We start from the raw sequence: 22,208 nt of genomic DNA, 5'->3' as shown, positions 1-22,208 counted from the left end.
TTCTTTAGCCCTGAGTTGCACAGCCCATAGCCCTTCGGTCAGATAGAATTTCCACGTATCAATAGCAGGAGGTGCTGACCTGAAGATCTTATCGTTTCTCATAGACCAAATACCCCAGCAACTCATAATTATAATGTCCAGGGCCAATTTCTTTGATAACTGGTTTGCAATGAGTAAGATCTCATCAAAGGAAGAGATGCCTCTGGCTCTTCCTGGTGCTATGATATCCCAACATGAAAGAGCAAACTGGCAATTCCAGAATAAATGGTTCAGAGTTTCATCCACCCTATCAGACATAATGCGCAGTGGTAATCTGGGAGATACATATTTCGTCTGTGGAGCATGTTTCTGGTGTTGAGTCTGTCATGCAGAAGGAGCCAGCAAAAAATCTTGTGTCTCAGTCGACAAGAAGTACCCCAATGGTTTTGGAAGATACCATGTGCAGTGGATGTACCCCTGAGACGCTTATACATTTTCATGGAGGAATAATGTCTGGATGACCAGTGATACGTCCATAGATCTCTGCTATTAGATTGTTCTCTGGAGTCAATCATCTCTTGAACCCTGTTATATTGCTGGTAAGCTTGTAATGAGAGTGGCCTTTGGAAGAGAGTGCTGAAATATTCTTGATTACTCATGAACTGAAGTGTACCTTCTTTGTTGATAGCAAATGAGAACAACTCGGGAAATTTGATTTGCAGTGGTTGTCCAGCCCAATTATCTGACAAGAAGAATGTGGTGTCTCTGGTTCCAGCTTGACAAATGGCATGAGCTTTGTATAGAGGAATAAGCTTTAACAGAGTTTTCCACCAAAAGGAGCCAACCAACTTGTCTCTAGGAGGAGCATTTTGGTAGTAAGTTTCCCAGATGATGTGCACCCAAGGAGTGTCAACTTTATTCAGAAATTTATGAAGGAATTTCATCAGCAAAGCTTTGTTGTGGACTGTAATATCAAGAATGCCTAATCCACCTTGAGCCTTTGGTTTGCAAACTGACTCCTAGGCAATCAAGGCTGGTCCAGTGTCCATCATACCAAAATTTCTCCAGAAGCAAATTCTCAAGTACCTCTCAATCCGTTTAGTCACTGTTTTGGGTAGCATCAGAGTGCACATGAAAAAATGGGCATGCTGGCGAATACTGATTTGATCAAGGTAAGTTTATCACCAGTGGATAGCAAGGTGGAGCAACTCAAGAGTCTATGTTCAATTCTCTTCATCATGGGCATAAAGTCAACAATTCTGGGTTTGTTGATGCTGAGGGGCAGGCCTAGATAGGCATGAGGAAGAGTGCCAATTTTATAGCCAAGGATATTAGAAAGAGCCAACATCTTGTCAGGTGGTGTGTTGATGGGGATCATGATGGATTTAGCATAGTTCACTTTAAGTCCAGTATAGGCTGCATAGTGAAGTAGCAGGTTCTTGATTTGGTGCAGTTGCCCACTGTCAGCATTTGCCACCAGAATAGTATCATCTGCATACTAAATGATTGGGTAGTCCGGACATGAAGTATGCATTAGAGGTGAGCTGATTAAGGAGTGGTGCATAGCCTCATTAAACATGGTTTGGAGCAGATCAGCTGCAAGCACAAATATGAGTGGGGAGAGTGGATCCCCTTGGCTGACCCCCTTCTTCCAGAGAAATTGTTTTCTAGGAATACCATTAAGCAGGATAGAAGAGAAGCCAGAACCATAAATCATCTTTATCCAATTAATCCATTTGGTTCCAAAACCCTTAGCTTGCAGAATCTCGACAATGGTATCATGATTAAGCATGTCAAATCCCTTTTCAAAATCTAGTTTGAGCAAAATAATCTCCTTCTTGGATTGATGGCATTGGTGGATATACTCATAGGACCAAGCAAGACAATCCTGAATACATCGGTTATTGAGAAACCCATACTGATTTTTGTGGACCAGATTAAGTATCACCTTCTGAAGTCTGTTGGCAAGCAGTTTGGTAATGATTTTGAGAGTACAATTGAGAAGGTATATGGGTCTGAATTCTGCAGGAGTAGATGTTGCCTCTGTTTTAGGAATCAAGGTGATGATAGAGTAATTGATGCTCTGGAGATTGACTTTGCCATGATAGAAATCATCAATAAGCCTGTAAAAGTCAGGTGCAATAATAGTCCAGCATGCTTTCAAGAAAGTGGCATGAAAACCATCCGGTCCAGGTGATTTATCTGCTGGCATATTAAGGACCACATGATCAATCTATGCTTTGGTAAATGGAACCTCAAGTTGGGCCAAGTTGTCATCTGATGAAATGAGATGTTGAAGCAGGAGTGGATTTTGAGTGTTGACAGAAGTACCCAGTCTTTCTTTAAAAGCTCTGTATAAGATGGCAACCTTTGCATGGTGAGTATGGTGTTCCATATCATTCTCATCCCTTAACACAGCAATACAATTATTTCTATGCTTGATGGTAGCCTTAGCTTGGAAATACTTTGTATTGGCCTCTCCAACTTTAATTTTCCTAATGGTTGCCCTTTGTTTCCAATAAAGTCTCTGGTGTTTCAGGATATTCTCTAAATGAGTTTTTGGGATCCTTCTACCATTAGCTTCAACAGTGGTCAGGTCTCTAGCTTCTTCCAAATAGTCAAAACACATGATCATGAAATTAGTGTTCTCAATAATCTTCTTTAGATCAGATAAATTTCTGGCCTAATTTTTAAGCCCTTTTCTTAATCTTTTGAACTTGATGGCTATGACCTTGGAACTATCTTCCTCTCTCACATCCTGAGACCAAATGTTGCTGACCACTGTGTGAAAATCATTGTGTTCCAGCCAAAAATTCTCAAATCTAAAAATGTGTGATTTGGGAATAGAGGTACCAATCTTAACCGTAAAGGGGACATGGTTAGATGTGGTTTTGGCTAGTGGATAAGTCAGAGTTGATGGGTAGCTCAGAGTCCAGGCTTCAGATGTAAAACACTAGTCATTTTTTTCAAGTAGTGGCCAATCCTGCATATTGCTCCATGTAAAGTTTATGCCTTTGATAGGAATCTCAATGAGAGATAAATTGCTGATAGCCTCATTGAAAGCCAACACATCATTAACATTACCCCCCTCTAGATTTCTGTTGTGTGGATATCTGATACGATTAAAATCCCCAAGAACCATCCAGTTACTATCCTCAGGAGTTTGGAAGTTTCTAAACCAGTCAATAAAGCTGGGTCTCTCTTCCTGTTGGCTGGGCCCATAAATATTTTTCAGGAACCACTTATCTCCACTATGTGTAGAAGTGAAAGAAACATAGATAGAATACTTGTTGGTATGAAAAAGTTGACCCTTGAAAACCTGCTCATTCCAGATAATTAACAGTCCTCCCGAGGCACCCACAGATGGAAGGTATTCAAATTTGTTGAGTCTTCTTGGACAGATGTTCTGAAGATATCTACTATCAATCAATTCTCTTTTGGTTTCTTGAATACATAAAATGGCACATTGAGATTCATCAATTTTGTTCCTGATAGCAGTCCATTTCTTGGGATCATTCAAGCCTCTAATGTTCCAGTTGAGTATAGCCCATTCTTTACCCATGGTCATAGATATTATAAAACTGGTACTGTACATGTCTCTGAATTGCAAGCCACTTTTTACTCCGCAGAGTACTGAAAACCTCAATTTTCCTTAAACTATGACCACCAAGACACTGAGCCAAAATATCACCATAATCCCACCACAAGGGCCACATCAAATGGGCAAAACTATGAGCATACCAAGTTAAGTAAAGCCAGTGACAGAGAATCTGGGAGAGATGAAATAACTGATAGGTAGTACTGATGAGAACACAGAAGGGTGTACTGAACTTTACAAAATATCTGACTGATCTGATCAACAGCAAGAGTTCAACATATCCAGTCATACATGCAACATGACAAAAGACAGCACCAGTACAACTGAATAACATGATAAGGTGCTAAAGTACTACTGCTGATGCCCTGGTCTTTAACTAGCAGAGCTGGCTCTTGGGACCTCCTTTGCAGCTAGGTTGCTCTTGCTCTTCTTGGGTTTGCTGGCCAGCATCTCCTCAGAAGTATCCTTGGCAGACACCTTGCAGAAAGTAGTGTTAAGACTTTTAATCACTTTTGCAGGGATAGGAGGTGGTAAAGCATGACAGGCAAGACAATTCTTATCCATACAGATTTTTTCTTATACCCCTTAGCCAGTTATTGCAATCTACAACTTCTCCTTACCTCTGTTTCCACCAGTGGTACTTTTTCCTTTCTCTTCTTGAGGTTATGCATGGCTGAAGTGGAGGAGGCAACCTGCACCAGCTTAGGTGCTGTAGGGGCTGGGGAGCTAACTTCTTGCTCATGTTCTCCCTATTCCAAATATTGAGAAAATGACAGGGAGTTATCCACCAAAGGACAGGTTTGAGGAACAACAAATGGTAGTGTAATCTCACTGGCTCCTTGTGTGATGATATCCCATAAATTAGAGGTAACAAATTTCTTTGCCCAGTCAAATTTGTCAGGTGACAGAAATGTAACTGAGAGAAAGTTAACCCAGTCAACTGGTACCTGCTGTATGGAGATCTGATCATTGTTTGCAGGAGCAAAATGTTGGTACCAAACTTCAACTCCTTCCTTTCCAATTAGTTCAGTCTTGTGATCTATCTCATTTTTTCCGTTATATCCAGGGTAGCTGGCACACTGTTCAGTTGCTCAGTCTCTGCAAGTGTATCATTGGTTGTAAGAAAAGAAGGAAAGGGGAAACCAGGAGGAGCAGAAAGCTCAGAGGAATCAGATGACTCACCCATTTCTCCGGGAGGGTTGGCCCTCACCACCTCATCTCTAGTTGTTGGAGGAATATTGTTATTGTTGCCATTTCTGAATTCTGTCTGGCTCTCTCCTTGCATGACTGTGTGTGATTGAAAATCAATGAAAATCTATCACCATTACAACAAAGGGAACAGCTGAAATCATCTTGGGATTGTTTTGTCTCATAGAGTGAGACATGGCCATTGCTTCCAGGTACATAGGGTCCTCTCTACTATCCATGGCAGGGGACCGAGGGTGAGCAAACATCACATTCAGACTCATATCTTCAATGGGCAGGGGCAAGTCTTCCTGGGCCTCCACAATAACAGGCTGCTGCAAGATAATTGGGCCCGAGGTCTCAACTTGTGCCTCTGGTACTTGGTTTTGCATAGGCCCAATGGGCTCCTCCACCAAGTTTAAATCTGGAATGACTGGCGCCAAAGGACCAACAACTGAAGCACCTGTATTTCCACTGTTGTCTGACTGTCCCAAAGAAAGAGTGATACTGCTATGGGCCACCTGTTCCAATACCTGCTGATGTTCTTCCTCCATGGGAGCCATCAGATCTCGTAGTTCTAAAAACTCACCTGGGTGTAACTCTTGATCAAGCTCAGGATTATCCTCTGGCATGGCCTAGTGACCCCATCCAGGCATCTCCTCTGGATCTTCTTCTTCTTCCATGGGTTCATCATTTTCCTCATTGTGTAAGGCCAGGTTAAGATTGAGAGGAGGATTAATTGGCATCTCTGCCTCATGCTGCTGCAGTGGCCCAAGAAAATGGTTGTGCTGATTGGGGTGGTGATGGAGTTGGGCAGGTTGTGGGTGAGGATTGCCATTGGGTGGGATTGGGTCTTCATCATGTGGTTCCTCCCCAAGAATCTGATGTTGCAGAATAAATACAGGTACAGTCAGAGAGTCCGAGTGCTCCCCATCTCCAAAGACAATACTAGCAGGAATATCCCTTAATTCATCCACTTTGATCTTCACCATCTGGTTAGCCTTAGTACTTCTGACTCTGTCCCACATCACAAATTTTCGAAATTTACTGACAGCATCATTGATCTCTCTGATATTCCTTCTATCAAATGGGTAACCACAGAGCATAATCCATACATCTCTGTTAAGCACTAGTTTTCTCCAGTTCATGCCTTTATCATGGTTTTGGAAGATAATATGGACATCAGTGAACTGATGTGGACTGTTGGCCACCAAATCATCTCGATCAAAAACACTATTGAGTTGGATATAGGCTTGACCAAAGGGGCACTGGGTAATATCTGAATATCCTAGTCTTCTGTCAGTGAGAAAATCAGAGAGTACCTCACGGACAGTGTTGAACTCCACTGGCAGGTTCGGCATCGGGACAATGGTGGCAATAGCACAGTCTTCATGCAATGGAGTTGGTGTCGCCGCGAGCACCTTGATCCTTGCTGGTCGTCCTTCCACCGTGATGCTTTGGTGGTTGGGAGGGAGAAAAGGGGCGGGATCAAATGGGAATGTCGCCATGGTGTTGCTCTGGTCGGGTGGAGGGGAGGGCAGGAGGTGGGGGGGACTGATTTGCAGCGGGGACGATGGCAGCTTGCAGTCTCTGGGCAGCAGAAGGCGATGAGGCGGAGTAATGATACAAGCTAACTTGGGAAGGAACAGAGGAGGCAATACCGCGATTTCCTAGAGGAGACGGCTGATTGACCGCACCTACCAACTCTGCAGCGGGAACAGTAGCAAGTTGCCTCGGAATCGCAATCGTCTGGTTTGGGCCAGTAGTATGGGTAGCGGGCCGAGTCGAATTGAGTTGGGCTGAGGAGTAGCAATCTTTAGCAATATGACCCCATTTCTTATAGGCCCTACACTTGATACGATTTGTGCAGTTGGGCCGAGCGTGTCCAAAGAGGAGGCAGTGCACACAGAAGGCCTTTTGATTATTTTGAAATTGCGGCGATCCCGCGAGGGGTAAAGTAATGGATGATGAATGCCCATTACGGCCATTATTGGCATTATGGCCCTCTGATGAAGCAGCACCGTTTGAATGCGGGGAACGATCCAGCGAAGATCTAGGATCAATTCTATCTGGATTGGGGAAAATCCCTGGAGATCTAAGAGCTTGGATGTAGGATTTTCTGGGTGTCTACGAAAGACATGAGTCCATTCGTCCTCTTTTTCTTGGAGATATTGATCAAGCTCCCAACATGAGTTAGGGCCTCCCTCACCCCAGAGAAGAAAGTTGACATTGAAAAGAGGAAGTGAAATGTTGCCCCCTTTGATGATCGAGAAACCAACTTCTTTGAAGAGACCGAAAACTTAAAGGACCATTTTGCAGTAACTTGACTTTAAAAAGAAATGCTCTCCCTCCAAAACAAGCCAGGAGAATAGTGCTAATCGATTCTTCCGTAAGACAGAGTCATGATCTGGTGAATTCGGCCACCAAGGGGAAATCTTCAGAATCTTGATCCTCTGCATGATTGATGGGGACACCCCCCGTTTCCTCCAAATCTCTGATGCAAAATCATGTCCCTTCGAAGTCGAGGTCAGCGAGAGTCATGATGTCTCAATGGAAGGAGAAAATGAACTGCTCACGATGGAGATGCTTATCGTGGCCGTCGGGGCCGGAGTGGCCCTGATGGAAGGTCTAAGCATGGACGCCAGGGCCGGAGTGACCACCGGCGAAGGGATTAGGCGTGGACGCCGGGGCCGGAGTGGCCACCGGCGTGGAGGCTAGGCGTCCCCACCACTTTATATACGCACGTGAGTTGTACTAAAATCAGCCAGCCGAGAGAGATCCATTAAATCCAACTAAAAGGGAAAGAAGAGACCACATAAAGGCAAGGAGTGGGGGGAGGAACATGCACGGCTGGTTGGTTGGCCCTAACTAAAAGACTTCGTCGGATTCATTAGAGACGCCGGCATTCATATATACACTCCAGCAAGCTAGCTCCAAGCCAGACATGCAGATCAGTGCGGGGGTTTGGTAGGCGAAGCGAGCCAGCAAGCTCGTGATCAAGCAATGGCCGACCTCCATTGCGAATGCGCACGACCTGCAGGAGAGTGGCGGAGCTTGATCACCGTATAGACAAACCACAAAATGCAAGGAATCAATGTCACGTCGCGGGCTCGAGGCTGTGTGCCTAGGGGTAAGCGTCGGCTAGTCGATCCAGACTGTTGGAATCCTTCTGGCATAAATTCGTGAACGCTTATGTGCATGCAACGTGAAGATGAACCAAGCAAACTGGGTAGCAGGGGCCACTACTAACCTGATTTGAAAACAAAATTTCGTACGCAAGCTGGAGTCGCTGGCATGCACGCCGAACTCACCCATTACGCGAGTGCCGAGTGCGTACGGCTGCCTCGGACACGGCGGCGACATGATGGCTAGTGGCCTTGACCACTTTTGGCTGTGCCATTCTAATTTAAACATGAACACATGACATCAATGGCCTTAGATGCAACTTCTAATCTCCCTCAAAAAGAAAGAAGATACAACTCTAATCATCTGGCACCCGCTGCTCCTATTAGTTTTCTCCTCCACCGGAAGCTTTTTTTCTCAATTTATCTATAAATTTTTAATTAGAAAATGATAGATCATGCTGAGATGCCCTTTTAGTTCCATAAAATACCTGTAATTTTATTTTATTTTCATGTGAGATTTACATGAGTTATAGGCAATAATGCTTGATGGTTTGGCTAGAGAATTAGCTACATATGACCATGTTATGTGCCATCATAAGCATTCATTTATCCAAAAAACCAAAGGTACCAATGTGCATTCTCTATAAAGAATTTTCACATCTCTCTTTTCTGTGTGCGTACATATAAAAGAAGCCGGTATTTAGTTTTTGGATATTATGTTATTGCACAGAAAAAATGAGCTATTATGCATAATTTGTTTTTCTAGATAATATGGTATTGTGGATTGTGCTTCTTTTACTTAAATATTGTAGTTAAAACAAGTAAATGTCTAACAGTTTGCCCATAACAAAGCAGCCCTAGCGACGGAATCGAAAGCTTGTGGCTGTGTGAGCATCGAAGGCGGTGGGCGTGGAAGCTTCTCGTTGAAGATTTGGAACACTAGCAAGTAGCTAGCCCTTGATTGAGTTGTCAATGGCAATGGTAAGGGTGGTGTCTTCATGTCATCTTTGCTCGATTAGGAAGTCGGTGGTGTTCATAGATTTACATCGAAGTCCTCGTGTGCCGGGGAGGGGGGGGGGGGGGTGTTCAACCAATGCATTTTTCCTTCAGAAATGAATTTGCCACCTCCTGTCCATTAGAACTTATAGTCCAAAATTAATGTTGTTCAGTCAAATTTACTCGAAATCATACTCCCGTCCCGAGCTCAATCCATCCTTTTTTGTCCGTGGCGATCATTCTTCTAGGACCAGTTCCTTGACTTGGTCAACCTTAATTGATAAAAACCATTGTTTTCTCCCGCTGCAACGCGCGGTCATTTGTGCTAGTGAAAATAATAAAAGAGCTTAAAAAGCCAAATGTGCTAGCAATTATCGCGATGGGGCTACTGCTCGATCCGGACAGCTGATTTACTATCCAACGGTGCACGGATACTCAGTTGTCATCCCAAGCAAATCCCATGTGCGCTTTGGGCTGTTCGATATGCACGCCGCCGCCGCTGCTCGCCCGCCGTTCGTCCCCACGACGGAAGCTTCTAGAACCCCACCAGCCGCCGCGGACGCGCCTCTGCCTGCTCCCGGCGTTCCCCGTTCCCATCGCGCGTTACGGGCGCCAGCCTCCTACACCGCGACGCACTGCACTGCACTGGCCGTGAGAGACCGGTGGGCCTGGAACTTTGGATCGCATTGTGCTGCTGAGTGGTGGCCTAGTCCTGGAGTCGCAGCGGCGAACGGATTGTGTAAGTCCCGTTGCGTACGCTTCTTCCTCAAATGGAATTTATCTGATGAGCTGACCTTTCAGGCTTCTTATCTTCAGTTCATGAATTTGGTGAGTTGGAGTACAGTAGCTAATTTCGATCTGTGTGACTTACTGTGCATAGTCATCAAATTTGGTCGTTGAATGATCTCTCACCGCATCTGCTAGTCATGCTGAAACTAGTTTTCTTAGTGCACTGATTAAATACAGTAGCAGTTTTGCAAAGTTGATATAGCTAGCTAGCTGCTGTGAATGTGATATCTAATGACTTCCAATTTGAACACCCAGAGCTATTATTATCTACCGAGAAAAATGAAGTAGTAATCAGTTGCCACAACATGAAATTCCAGTTTTCACTCGTACTAATTTGTTGAAGAATTCGACCATATTTGATCATTATCATCTAAATAGTTGCAGTCTCAAAGCGCACAGGTTAACAGTTAAAAGGTCAGAGTCAGTTAGCTACTCCCTCTGTACCAAAATATTTGTAGTTGGGGAAACTAATACAAGTTCCCCCAACTACAAGTATTTCGGTACAGAGGTAGTAGAATTTATGTCGATCATCAATTTTTTTGAGTAGTCATCCTTGGTGAAAAGTTCAATATTGCTAATATTTGTTGCCTGTAAATGATATTCTTCCCTAGGGCGATCAATTCAGCGGAGGTCTCCCCTCCCCAAACATTTGATCTGCAGAACAGATTTAAAACTGTTTCCATCACATCTTCATATCTACATTTAGCTACTCTACAACTGTAACTCCAAGTCTCCCACTAATTCCTGTGTGGCATTTTCTTCACGATTTCACCGAGTCGCCCGATTCCTATTTGCTGAGATCTAGGCAACTTCCTCAAATGAGAGTCCTACTTCATATCCTATGCATTGCTCTTTCCACAGTCTATAGTTTTGAGCATCCTTAATCAAACTTCCATAAGAAACAACTGGTCACCATCTCGAATTACTGTTATATCGTCAATTTCAGCAAAATCTTGATTGAACAGCTTCACATGACAATAACCCGGAAACTTCTCACCTACAGAAAAAATGCAGGATAAGTACATTCACACTAAAAGAAGGATTGCACTGCATGATTAGACTGCATGCAATGCTGGTTTCTGGCATTAGGCGAGTCGTAACGGGGCCTTCATACTATTATGGTACTACAATTACTGGTTGATTTCAACAGACTTGATCACTGAGCTAGGACAATTACCATTCATTTTTAAGGGGGGCAGCAAAGGAACTGAAAATTTCCAAAACTAAAACAGGGCACAACTGAATCCGGAAAATATTCATGTATGATGCCAACTACAAATGACAGATGCCAGAAGGTTCTGGCTTTAGCTATTTGGGGTTAATACAAACCCTGTGTGGCATTGATTCATCGACTTAGTATATTAAAATCAAAGTTAGCTAGGGCCTGGGCCTGATGCTTTGGGGATATGGGCAACACTTGACGTACTGTAACCAGTTAAACAAAAAATCAGGTGTAGGAGTAGTTAACAAACATAAACTTTAGTTGAACAGTTATAAGTTAAGTTTGTAGTGTGGTAAAGTTATGTTAGCATAGGTTATCACAATGCAGTGGTTTGCTAACCAACAGTGTGACATGTTCTGGTCATGATCCCGCATTATACAACTCCTTTCGATTCTCATATAAAATCCAAGTCAGAATACTCTAGCGATAGGCTATGAGAAACCTAAGCAACCTCATCTGCACTGACAAGGTGAAGCCCCTATCCCTAAAATAGCTGAGAAGCTATAAGAAGCTAAACCCTCCTATACCGGACGTTAATTCTTAATCATGCATCTGAATTATATGATACTTACGAGCTATGCCGAAAAGTTGATCCAGAGATTCTGGTAGATTTATGACTTTTGCATATGGTACTGCTAAGCTTTTGTTCTGTTGTGGATGCATATGAATTGTCACTCTTTTTCTTTCTGAAACCACAGAACCAGCTTCTGTGCATGTATCAGTGATCTCCTGGAGTTCTCCAGCAACTGAGCATGTAAGCATTTTATCTGTGATTTTTGTCTGCCCTAATATTGTGTTTTTGCATATGATTTTGAACCTATCTCGAGCCCCTCTATATCCTGTCATGCAGTTGTCGGTCGATGTATGTTCATGCTCATCTGCCTTCCGTTTGTCCGTAATCTGACTTGTAGCAACATGATTTTCCATACTTTCACCTTTATCAGGAAAATCAATGTTTGTATTAAAGAAACCCTGTTCCGTAGTACTGTGAATTGTTCCATGTCTGTCTGATTCATTTAGTTCTTTACAATGTTCTTCACTGCAAGCCAGTCTTATTGTTTCTCCCGCTTTTGATTCATTGTTTATGTTGACCTGATTGGATGCAAAACATCCGTTGTACTCCCCAAAGTGTTGATCGAGCGTCTCTTCACATACCTCCATCGTGTCAGTAGAGAACCTTTGATCTGAGTTCATTTTCTGCCAAATGCACAAGAATACTAATTTCGTTGTATATAAACAACTCAGTTATCTAAACACGATGTCATAATGATAAAAAAGCTGTGACTCACCTGGTAAAGATTGTTCATTATAATTTCCTTGTCGTGTTTGTTTTCCTGAATAATGTTTTTGAGCACTGTTGTGTTAAGCCTTAATAGTTGTGAAATTCTGGACGTGCGGAATGTAAGTGGCTGGGGAATGTTGCAGAGAACTCCTATTTCACCAAATATGTCACCACCTGATAGTAGTTTCTCAACCTGGATTTTGTAATGATACATATCAGATTCTGCATTAACTTGTATCCTTTAAAATATATGATCATGTGTCATCTCTTACCTTTTCTCGTCCATCAATCATTATCCGTTCTTCCTGCCAAACAAAATAGCAAAAGTTACACTAGTATGCATGGTTGTAAGAAACTGCAGTATCTTGACAATCATCAATCTTATAGTTGGACTAACCACTGCTCCTGAAACTAATATGTAAACATCTGTAGGCGTTTCATTCTGGAGTATGATAGTTTCTCTTGGTGGGTAGTACTCTGCTTCCATTGTGGTAACCTACATGTAGGCGATAACATATTACCTTCTAAATGTCGATGATATTCCAGTGTACACTATTTTACACTTGCTCTAGAATAATTAACATTTTTGTATTCATACCAATTGGAGCCTGCAAGTAAAGGAAACACCATCGAAAAGATATATTTTTTCTAGGACAGGGAGGAATAAATGGCACGCTATGCTTGAACGAATTGCCTTGGGGAGACTATCCAATGTTTCCTTCTGTTTCAGCCCTTCTGTCTTATACCTCAGGCAGATATGAGCTAGCATTTCATCCCTAATTTGTTCAGGTAACTGATTCCTTGCAGCAAACCGAGAGGCAGCATGGATGGTATCTCTCTGCAGAGTTGAAGACAGGAAGATTAGGTGGAATAAAACAGTATATGACACTCTTGAAATAAAGCTCTTGCTTCTATGCATGTGAACACGTGTGGCCGTACACATTCAGGTATATCTACATGCATTTAATTAGCCAGAGTTTTCATGTGTATATGAACATGCACCTTAAGCCATTAGGAGTCCAGAGCCAGGACATGCTAGTGGCATATCTATAAGCATGCTGTGATTTGTTTTTCAGCCTATCCTGGCCTACAATCTATAAGGTGCATATGTATTACGGTACAGACAAGTTCACATGATTCTTACTTCCATTTCCGTTTCTTATTTCAATCCTTATGTAAAGCCAGGCAGGAATATCAACAATCACAGAATGACAAAACAAATCATGAAAGGTATTTGGAAGAGTACGTACAAAGTTCCTGGTACGGCAACTTCCCTGGACAACCAGGTTTGTCATGTTACCAATGAGGTATGCCGTCAATCCCAGGTTAAATAGCATGAAACATATGCAAAATGACATTTCTCTTGGATTCTCCGCATGTAAATCGCCATAACCAGTTGTTGTGAGTGTTGTAATAGACCAATAAATTGCTGTCACATATCGAACCCATAGACTCTCTGATCTGTAGTTTGGTATTGCTGCTCCTATCCAGGTTCTTGATGGATCGGGGTATGTATCAGCTATTAAGTAAATGAAACATCCTGAACAATGTATTGCAAAAAGAGTAACCTGCAATGCTCAGTCAAACATGCAGAGCTATGTTTCATTCATCAGGGCAGTAATACATCAATTTGTTTCATACTTGGAGAGGAGAGGACGCAAACTTACAGAAATTAGTTTGGTGCACCTTATCCAGTAGTAGTTCAATCGGATATCCTTTTCAAGCCTAGAGGGGGCGATTTACCTTAGTAATTTTCAGTTCTCTTATTTTCAAGTTTCAAATAATAAAAAGACACATACCTGGCAAATAAAGCACTGAGGCGTCGGAGACGCCATAATCGAAGCATGTTAAGTGTCCTATAGGCAAGGCCATTTCCATGCTTGTTAAAGAGTAGCCCAAACGGTTGATATGGAATCGTGGAACAGACGTCAAGAATGAACCAGGAAGAGAGATATCTGTGTACAGCCTCATGTCAGTGTTGTCCAAATTGGTAGCTTTGCACATGTGCTTTACCATTAAGAATGACAGGCTGAGAATAGTTGAGGTGCAAGTACCAACCTAGCTGCAATCCTTTTTGGATTATCCACTAGAAGATAAGACTTGTGATCGAGATACGCTAGAAAAAAGGTGAGAATAATATCAATTGCGAAGAAGCTGTTGACAATGTTCTCAACTAGGAAAAGCTTCCACGAGAGATGTCTCAGAAATGCTAGCTCAAACGGGTAGATCCATGCTGAATAAACAACGAGCACAAGCAAGAACGTTTCCCAGATCCTGCAGACCCACAAGAGTGGAAGATTAGACTGTATTTGTGTACACATAATGCGAGAGAAAGTAAAGATTGCGATTTTACCTGTAACGGGAATCGTAGGGAGAAATGATGAATTTTCTCAACTTGATAGATTGGTTTGCTCTTGCTCCTAGAGATGGGAGCAGGTCATTGTGGAAGATGTTGCTAATATTATCCATTGTAGTATCTATGAAGAAGCAGGGCGTATCTTACTGTCGATCCCAGTTCCTACAGGCTATTTGGATTATTGAAGAGGATTTTAATCTTGGCATGCCTTTGAACCTTCATGGATGGTACTATTCTGTGTTGAAGTATTGGTTGTCAGAATAAATAAGAGTTTGGCTTGGCTCCAAGAAAGAAGAGGATGGAGGAAGGAACGGAAGTGAGATCCTTGATGTGGCCATTAAAAGATAGTGACCTTTTATTTGTTCTTTTTTGTTTCTACCTGAAAATAAGCAAACAAGTGGTCTGAGTTCACTGTTCATGGTTATGGTAGGTTCGCTATTAAGGGCTGTAACTGTTTTGGTGTACCATTACCGAGTGTGGTCAGGGTTTAGGAGACGATGTTTGCAGTCCTTTGGGAAGTATTTCTTTTTAGATTTGACAGACAAATTGCAGAATTATAGGCATAATCAATTAGAAGTTAAAAATTTGGAAGTTCATATGATGAAATATCATTTTCTGTAATTCACCCATTAACTTTGTCTGTAGGGCGGGACTCCATAGTAGTGAAGTGAAACTTTAGTCCGTAAAAAGAATACGCTTTGCTGCCTGCGTAAAGTCATGATATATGCTACTCCCTCCGATCCAATTAATTGACTCAACCTCTATACAATGTCTTACTAAAATTGTATAGGGATTGCATCATTTAATTCGGAACAGAGGGAGTACTAATCTTGCCGTGAAGTTAATTGGAAGCATTTTACTGGCCTCTGAAATGAAAAACTGGATATAACATTCTAGTTGAAGATAAAGCATTGTTATGATTAATTTCTCGCAAGGGTCCTGGGCTAATTGGAAAATTAAAATCTTGCCCCGCCGCAAAGATTAGTTTACACTATGAGAATAGGGGATTTAATAATACTTCTCTTTGGCTGCTTAGCTAACCAGAAATGTTTCCATTTGCTTTTATTTTGTGATGCTGTCGAAGTAACAACATGAAGTGAGCTTAAATGCTGTTACAGCTCTTAGCATCCTTTCCCATGCTCTGCATGTTAGGAGTTATGTTGTATACTTCTGGTCAGTAGATAGGTCTATTCAATATGCCTGGGACCATTTTTTGGAAATAATAAAGGCCAGTCACCACTATCATTACTTTCTGATCCTTGAGCAATCTAATAATGTGTGAGACATTAAACATTTTTTCTCGTTGACCACAGGTAAAGAACCTTGTGTTATTTGGGTCGTTTCATATTTCATATATCCACTCTTCTGAAAATCAAAATAATAAGAATATACTCCATGGTTGTAGATGTTTCATGCACCTTGCGACGCACAGCTGTTACTGGAAACTTTCAACCACTTGAAATTGACCATGTCTTGCTTATTTGCCTTGGCGGGTTTGCTGGGAGTATCAAGAAAGAAATAGCCTGCTTTCTGGAGCCTGTGAGCAAATGTGCAAGTTGCATGGCTTGAGCTTAGCCTGCCTCACAAAGTCACAATCCACTGACTTCCATCACGGGCTTCCTGGGAGCTTTGCATCTTGCTGACACCTGTGCCCGACACTTTTCAACTTTCATCACGTGTGGCTATTTGATGATCACCTTTCTTTCTTATGTCATCCTCAGGTTTTGCTAACATGTGAACTTGCGTTTTTATATAGATCGGCATCTGGAAATGATTTGGTTTTCGTTTACTTCCATGCACAGAAATGCCAGTTCGTGGGGAATGGAGATGATTCTGGGATCTACCCGCCCCATTTTTGCGCAGAGTCGTGGCTTCCATGTTAACCAGCAGGACCCCTATGTGTGTGACAAATTTATGAACTAGTGACCGGCTGGGTTAGGTTTCAGCTTGTAGATTTTGCGTGTGATTAAGGTTTTGCCGTTTTGGAAATGGAAACCGATGTAACTAGTTACTGGCAAGACTGCAGTGGATTATCTCTTGAAAAGACGTAACGATCAGGTTTTGACTGAGTTGATCCTGATCTATTTACTGGATCGTCAGTGTCTTCTTTCTCGCTAGAATTACACAAAAGTGGACTGTTTGGTTGAACCATCGCCTACCATTTACTCCTCAAATTCAGCCGTTTGGTTAAACCCGTTTCATGCTTCAGGAAATACTCCATTTCTAAATATAAGTCATTTCAGATATTTCAATATGGACTACATACAGATGTATATAGACATAGTTTTTTTTTAAGAATATATATAGACATAGTTTAGAGTGTAGATTCACTCATTTTGCTTCGTATGTAGTCTATATTGGAATCATTAAAAAAGACTTATATTTTGAAACGGAGGAGGTATATCACATGGCCCAGGAAGGGGCATGCAGATTTTATTTAAATCTTAAAAAATGTTCATGCAGTGCAAAATGAAAGTTCATGCAACTTTAATAAAATGTTGATAGCATTTGAAAAAAAAGGTTTGTGACACTAAAAAAATGCTGTTAGCAAAGACGCAAACACTATATCTCGCTTATAGCGAGTGTTTCTTTCGTTTTGCTGAAGGGTCTACAGTTGCCGTCCGGCCCATTCGCACATGTTTAAAAGAAGAACACAAGAGAAAAGGGGCACCTAGGGATTCGATCCCCGCGAACTCCTTTTTTTTTTGAAAACCCCTTCCATATATTAATTAATTAAAAATGTTCATACAATCGTCTATTACTTCAACCACGCAGGGCGGAACACTATTAAGAAGCACACCATCATACCTATTTAATAAAGCTGAACTTAGCAATCTCATGCGTCACCCTATTGGCCCTTCTGTTAATTTTGGATATCTTGAAACTTGTCATCAACCTGGAAATGCTCAATGCTTCCATCTTAAGATCAACTAGGGAGACCTGTCCAAATAATCCTTTCCTAGAAAGGAAGCCACAAAAGAACAATCAGTTTCTAAGATGATGGGCTTGTGTAGAGTAATACCGATGTAAAGCCCTGCGAGGGTCGCTCTAAGAACTCCTATTGGGATACTAGGTTGCGACTTTGTTAGGCTAACTCTGACGCACGACTGCATTTTGTCCGGCCGTGTCTATTTGGATCGACACAGACACAAATCGGGCCCAATACGCGCCAGCAAACAGACAGGTGTCCGTTTTCTATCCATCCGCAACGCATTTTCCACCCAAATTTGGTTCCCATTTGCGGCGAAATGGACCGCGTGCAGATGGGCGGGACACTCGCCCTTGTCCTTCCCTGGTCCGCGCGTCTGGGACACAACGTTCCCATTTCCCCTCCTTTCCCAAAAACCCTTCTGCCCTCCTCGCCCCTTCCCGCTCCATGGTCGGCACACCGCAGCAACCCCCCGCCGCCTCCCCCCGCCCGGCGGCGAAGAAGAAGAAACTGAAGGTGGGGTGTTAGGACCGAGAGTATATCGACCAAAGGAGGGTGAATGGGAGATTTAAAATTTCTTGCGAAAGTTTTGAACTGATTCCAAACACAACAGCGGAAACAAGGTACGATAGAAACGAACTCAATCAAGCGTGATGCCGAGGAGCATTTCTATCGACATAGGAAACAATTATGGTACGGGCTTGAGATATCACATGTTTAACTACAATGATAGTAATGCAACAAACAAACACATGCAATAGCAAGAGGTATAACATGACATGAAATGTGAGAGAAAAGTACGAGACTTAACACTGAAGAGGTGAATGAAAAGACACAAGAAGAACAACTAACAATAACTGATGATGATGACAGAGTGAATGAAATGCGACAGACAGAGTAGATCAGATAAAATATCGCCAGGGAGCACAAAAGTAAACTACCGAAGGTAGTGCAATAAGGTAGATAGATCCAGTGGTGCTCGATGGCGACAGATGGATTTGGTAGACCAATTCGCCCTTCTGCCAAAGGACTACGTCTAGTTGGAGGGGTTGTTGTAAGTGCATCTAGTGCCCCTTAGTGATTTTGGTGTATTGAAGACTTATAGGTTAAGGGACTAATGTGTTTGTGAGTGTACACAGGTTCTATAAGTCGATGAGGAGTTTGATATTTACGATGAAAGTCGATCCCTAAAAATGAATGTCTTCAGTTGAAGACTTTGGTTTTCTTGAAGACTTTGAAAATGAGGAAATTGGTGTGACCTTGAAGACTTTGATATTGATGCGAGGATTATGAAGCGCGAAGACTTTTGTTTTCATAGTTTCATTTTCTCTTTCTTAAGTCATAGGAAACACCGTACTGTTAAAGGGGGTCGAGGTAAAACTAAGGAAAACTTTCCAAGTGATACTCATCTCAAATCCTACACCTACCCAGTCCTTTCGAGTGAAGCCATTGGAAATCTTATGCAGTTCAGTCAATTATTCAGTGACAGAGACGAAGATCTTCTGGTCTATGAGGAATTTGTTCTGACTGAGGAGTTAGGAATTCGCCAGTGTGGATTGCCTACAAGTGAGGAACATGATAGCCCTGAGGAATTTGAGAGCTCAAATTTCCGACCGTTGCTGTGCTACGCGCCAGCTGTCCAAAATATCTTATCCACCTAACGGTCATATCATTGAAGGGCATTTATGTCTTATCATGTCGGGCTGCTCCCTAGGCTATAAATAGCCACCCCCTACAACCACTAGCTGGTTGGCTGCTCCGAGAGAAACTAACACTTATCATTTAGAGCATCCCATCCTCCGAGGACTTTGAGCGAAAATCATCAATGGGGAAAAATCCAAAAACCCAAACACCTACAACCCAAAGTGATTGAGCATCACTGAAGAGATTTTTCCTGTGTGGAACCGACACTTGTTACCTTTGAGGACTGTACATCCTCCAGACGGTAAGGCGTCATGGTCTAGAGCATCCAAGAGGAATTGTGGATCGCCGGGTGACCGGGTCTGTGAAGGTTTGGAAGTCACCTGAAGACTTACCATGAGTGATTGGGCGAGGTCTGTGTGACCTTAGCTCAAGGAGAATACGGTGAGGACTGTGTGTCCTCGGGTTTAAATACCCAGCCGCTCCAACCAGACGTACGACTGTCACAACAGTTGGAACTGGTCTACCAAATCATCGTCTTCACCAAGCTACTGGTTCTGTTTCCTCAACCCTTTCATTTCCTCATTCATGTGTTGATGAACTTGATCGTTACTGTTTGAAGACTTTGACTGGAGACTTTCTCTATTTCCTCAATCCTAATTCTTCTGTCATCTTATCTTCAGCCTGCTTATCCAGTTTACACGCAACCTGTGCTCTGTGCTTGTTTCATTTCATCATGATGCATGTGTTACTGCCATGTTATGCTTGCACCTGAGTACTTATTCCGCTGCATCTATTTCGTCGCTTAGCAAATTCCTCAAGTTGAATTTCCTCAGTGACAAATTTGTAAAAATCACCTATTCACCCCCTCTAGTCGATATAACGCACTTTAAGTTGTGACTTAACACGGAAGATAAACTCTCTTCGCCCTATTCTCCTTCAACTCAGAGCTGATCAGACTCCAGTTGATTTCACTCGTGGTAGATACTTGTCGGCCATCTCCAAACCTTCGGTCGACCTTCGCGAACCACAATCACTCTTGGTTGTTGAAGATCTTACTCGGTGAACACAACAACTCTTCAACACTTGAGCCGACACCTATCCGTCTAGAGAGTGCGCAACTCTCAGGAGTAATAGGTACAAGAACTCTAACTCAGAACTACTGTGATGCTCAACCACTGTCTAAGTTTGGGGAATATGGCAACACCAACACCGCTAACGATGACGAAGATGACTATGCTCCCACCTATTGCTTCATGGCAAAAGGTGCCAAGGTACTCAAACATACCTCCTCTGAATCAAGTGAGGATGAATCACAAACCTAGCTATTCCAAACTTGCTAAGATTGCCATAAAACAACAAAAGGCTTTGGAGAAGGTTCAAAATATGCTAGACAGTAGCGATGACCTATTGGGTGAAGAAATGGATCAAACTCAAATTCTGACTGATAATCTTTAGCGACTACAGTCTAAGTTTGATAACCTTCAAAGTCATCACAACACACTCTTAGCTGATCATGAGAAGCTTTCTTATGAATTTCTTGAAAGAAAGCAAGACCTTGAGAAGCTAAGGGTGAGTCATGATGATCTCCAGAAGGAAAACAATTCATTGCTTGCTTAACAGATCAGTTCCACTCAGGAAGAATTCATTCCACCATGTTTGAAATGCATTGAACGAGAATCTGCTAATTCTTCACCTGAAAGTTCAAATGCTTCTGTTACTGCAAATTCTTCAACTATCTCTGTGGTCACAAATTCCTCATCTGAGGATAACACAAGTATCACTGAAAATGCAGAGCTGAAGGAATTGTATGTGATAGGCATGCACAAAAGCCTCAAAGGGTATCAGGCTCTTTGTGATGTGCTCAAAAAGCAGATCCTCAATAGGAACCCTAGGAAAGAGGGTATTGCCTTTGAGAGGAAACTCAATGTTGATGGGACCTACTGGAAACCTGAGCAGTATCCCAAAACCTCATGGGTTGCTGCTAAAGGACCTCCAGTACATCCATCTACTTTATCTAGCTTTACATGTGAATCTTCATATTCCTCTGATGAGTCATTTGACTCCAACTATAGACTGTTCAAAAATCAGAATGGTGAAGTAGTTGCTAGATATGTTGGAACTAACTGCAGGAACGGTCCACCTATGAAGAAAAACTGGGTTCCCAAAAGATGCCTTGAAAGTCTTCAGGTGAATGTCATCATGACACCACCTGTGAAGAATAGGAACCCTAGATCAAATTCTCCACACTGGTACGCGTCGGTCCTAAACAAACGGTTTTTAACCCCTTTCCGTGGCGGCATTCGGAACCGTCGCCAAGTGAGTGTGGGCGATAGGGGTGTCCTTCCCACACGACCCAGAAACCGTCGGGGATATGCCGTCCTGGCACACACGCTCGGCAAAATGAGGTCGTGTGCGACCGACGAGCACTCAAATACAGAAATACATACACTAGTGCTAAAAAATACAATTATACTGGCAAAATCATTTCCGGTCGTCAGTACATCCCACACAGTCAGTCACCGCTAAACGTTTCCGTTCGTATATACATCCCACACAGTCACTCCAAGGAAAACGTTTGCGCAAGGTGGCGTAACGCAAACAGTTTTCAAGAGAATGTCGTGTGTGATTGTTCATTGATCCAACATGGTTTATTCCTAGAAACTGTGTGCGTTACTTGAGGTCATTGCCCACGGTGTTTTCTCATTAACCGTTTGCAATAGGAAAACCCAATTAGCAAGCTAATTGGCCAATTAGCGGACTAATTGCCCTATTATTAATAATCCATTTACTAATCTAATTGACATTCATATTAAGCACATAATATATTCCATTTCCATATTAAGGAAGCATGATTTCATAATTGAAATACATCATAGTACAACATGATATAGCTTCAGCACTGAGCCATCCCATTACACAACTGCACCAGCAGCAAGTTTCACATGCAACATCTAGAACCTTTCGAAATTAGAATCATAGACGGTACATAGAGAGATGCATCTCATCTGAAAAACTGCTGAAGCGGAAGGCGGATATTGAGCCTTCATTCATGTTGAAGGTCTTTGCAACTTTAGGCCAGTGCCTGTGGATGATTGACCGTCCA

At 42.4% G+C, this 22,208-nt stretch overlaps 1 protein-coding gene and 1 long non-coding RNA gene across 4 annotated transcripts; one reads left to right on the top strand and one right to left on the bottom strand.

The window, feature by feature from the left end:
• Positions 1 to 9,343: 9,343 nt before the first annotated feature.
• LOC123077756 (uncharacterized) lies at positions 9,344 to 16,620 on the top strand. 2 transcript variants are annotated; one of them, XR_006436821.1, is made up of 3 exons: positions 9,344 to 9,622; positions 11,593 to 11,648; positions 12,984 to 16,620. It is a non-coding gene; the product is annotated as an uncharacterized lncRNA (long non-coding RNA). The 2 variants fall into 2 exon arrangements; XR_006436820.1 differs by lacking the exon at positions 11,593 to 11,648.
• Positions 10,265 to 14,809, bottom strand: LOC123077755 (potassium channel KAT2). 2 transcript variants are annotated; one of them, XM_044500077.1, is made up of 11 exons: positions 14,530 to 14,809; positions 14,235 to 14,450; positions 13,976 to 14,131; positions 13,844 to 13,901; positions 13,427 to 13,744; positions 12,775 to 13,014; positions 12,574 to 12,672; positions 12,449 to 12,481; positions 12,184 to 12,369; positions 11,467 to 12,091; positions 10,265 to 10,669 (listed from the first exon to the last, which is right to left on the bottom strand). In XM_044500077.1, the coding sequence occupies exons 1-11, from the start codon at positions 14,643 to 14,645 to the stop codon at positions 10,557 to 10,559; spliced, it is 2,160 nt and encodes a 719-aa protein (XP_044356012.1). In that variant the 5' UTR covers positions 14,646 to 14,809; the 3' UTR covers positions 10,265 to 10,556. The 2 variants fall into 2 exon arrangements, with proteins under 2 accessions (XP_044356012.1, XP_044356013.1); XM_044500078.1 differs by having other exon boundaries at positions 13,427 to 13,670; positions 13,863 to 13,901; positions 14,530 to 14,645.
• Positions 16,621 to 22,208: the final 5,588 nt, after the last annotated feature.

This window comes from Triticum aestivum, chromosome 3D (assembly GCF_018294505.1).
Source record: "Triticum aestivum cultivar Chinese Spring chromosome 3D, IWGSC CS RefSeq v2.1, whole genome shotgun sequence".
Classification (NCBI taxonomy): Eukaryota; Viridiplantae; Streptophyta; class Magnoliopsida; order Poales; family Poaceae; genus Triticum; species Triticum aestivum.
The sequence above is the reverse complement of the archived record's forward strand: the minus strand, read 5'-3'. Positions and strand labels throughout refer to the sequence as shown.

Excerpts from the sequence above, each read along its gene's own strand:
- LOC123077755 (XM_044500077.1), bottom strand. The coding sequence starts at position 14,645 with ATGGATAATATTAGCAACATCTTCCACAATGACCTGCTCCCATCTCTA. Across the intron at positions 13,015-13,426 it reads GTTGCCGTACCAGGAACTTT|AGAGATACCATCCATGCTGC; the intron begins GTACGTACTCTT and ends TCAACTCTGCAG. Across the intron at positions 12,673-12,774 it reads TTACTTGCAGGCTCCAATTG|GTTACCACAATGGAAGCAGA; the intron begins GTATGAATACAA and ends GCCTACATGTAG.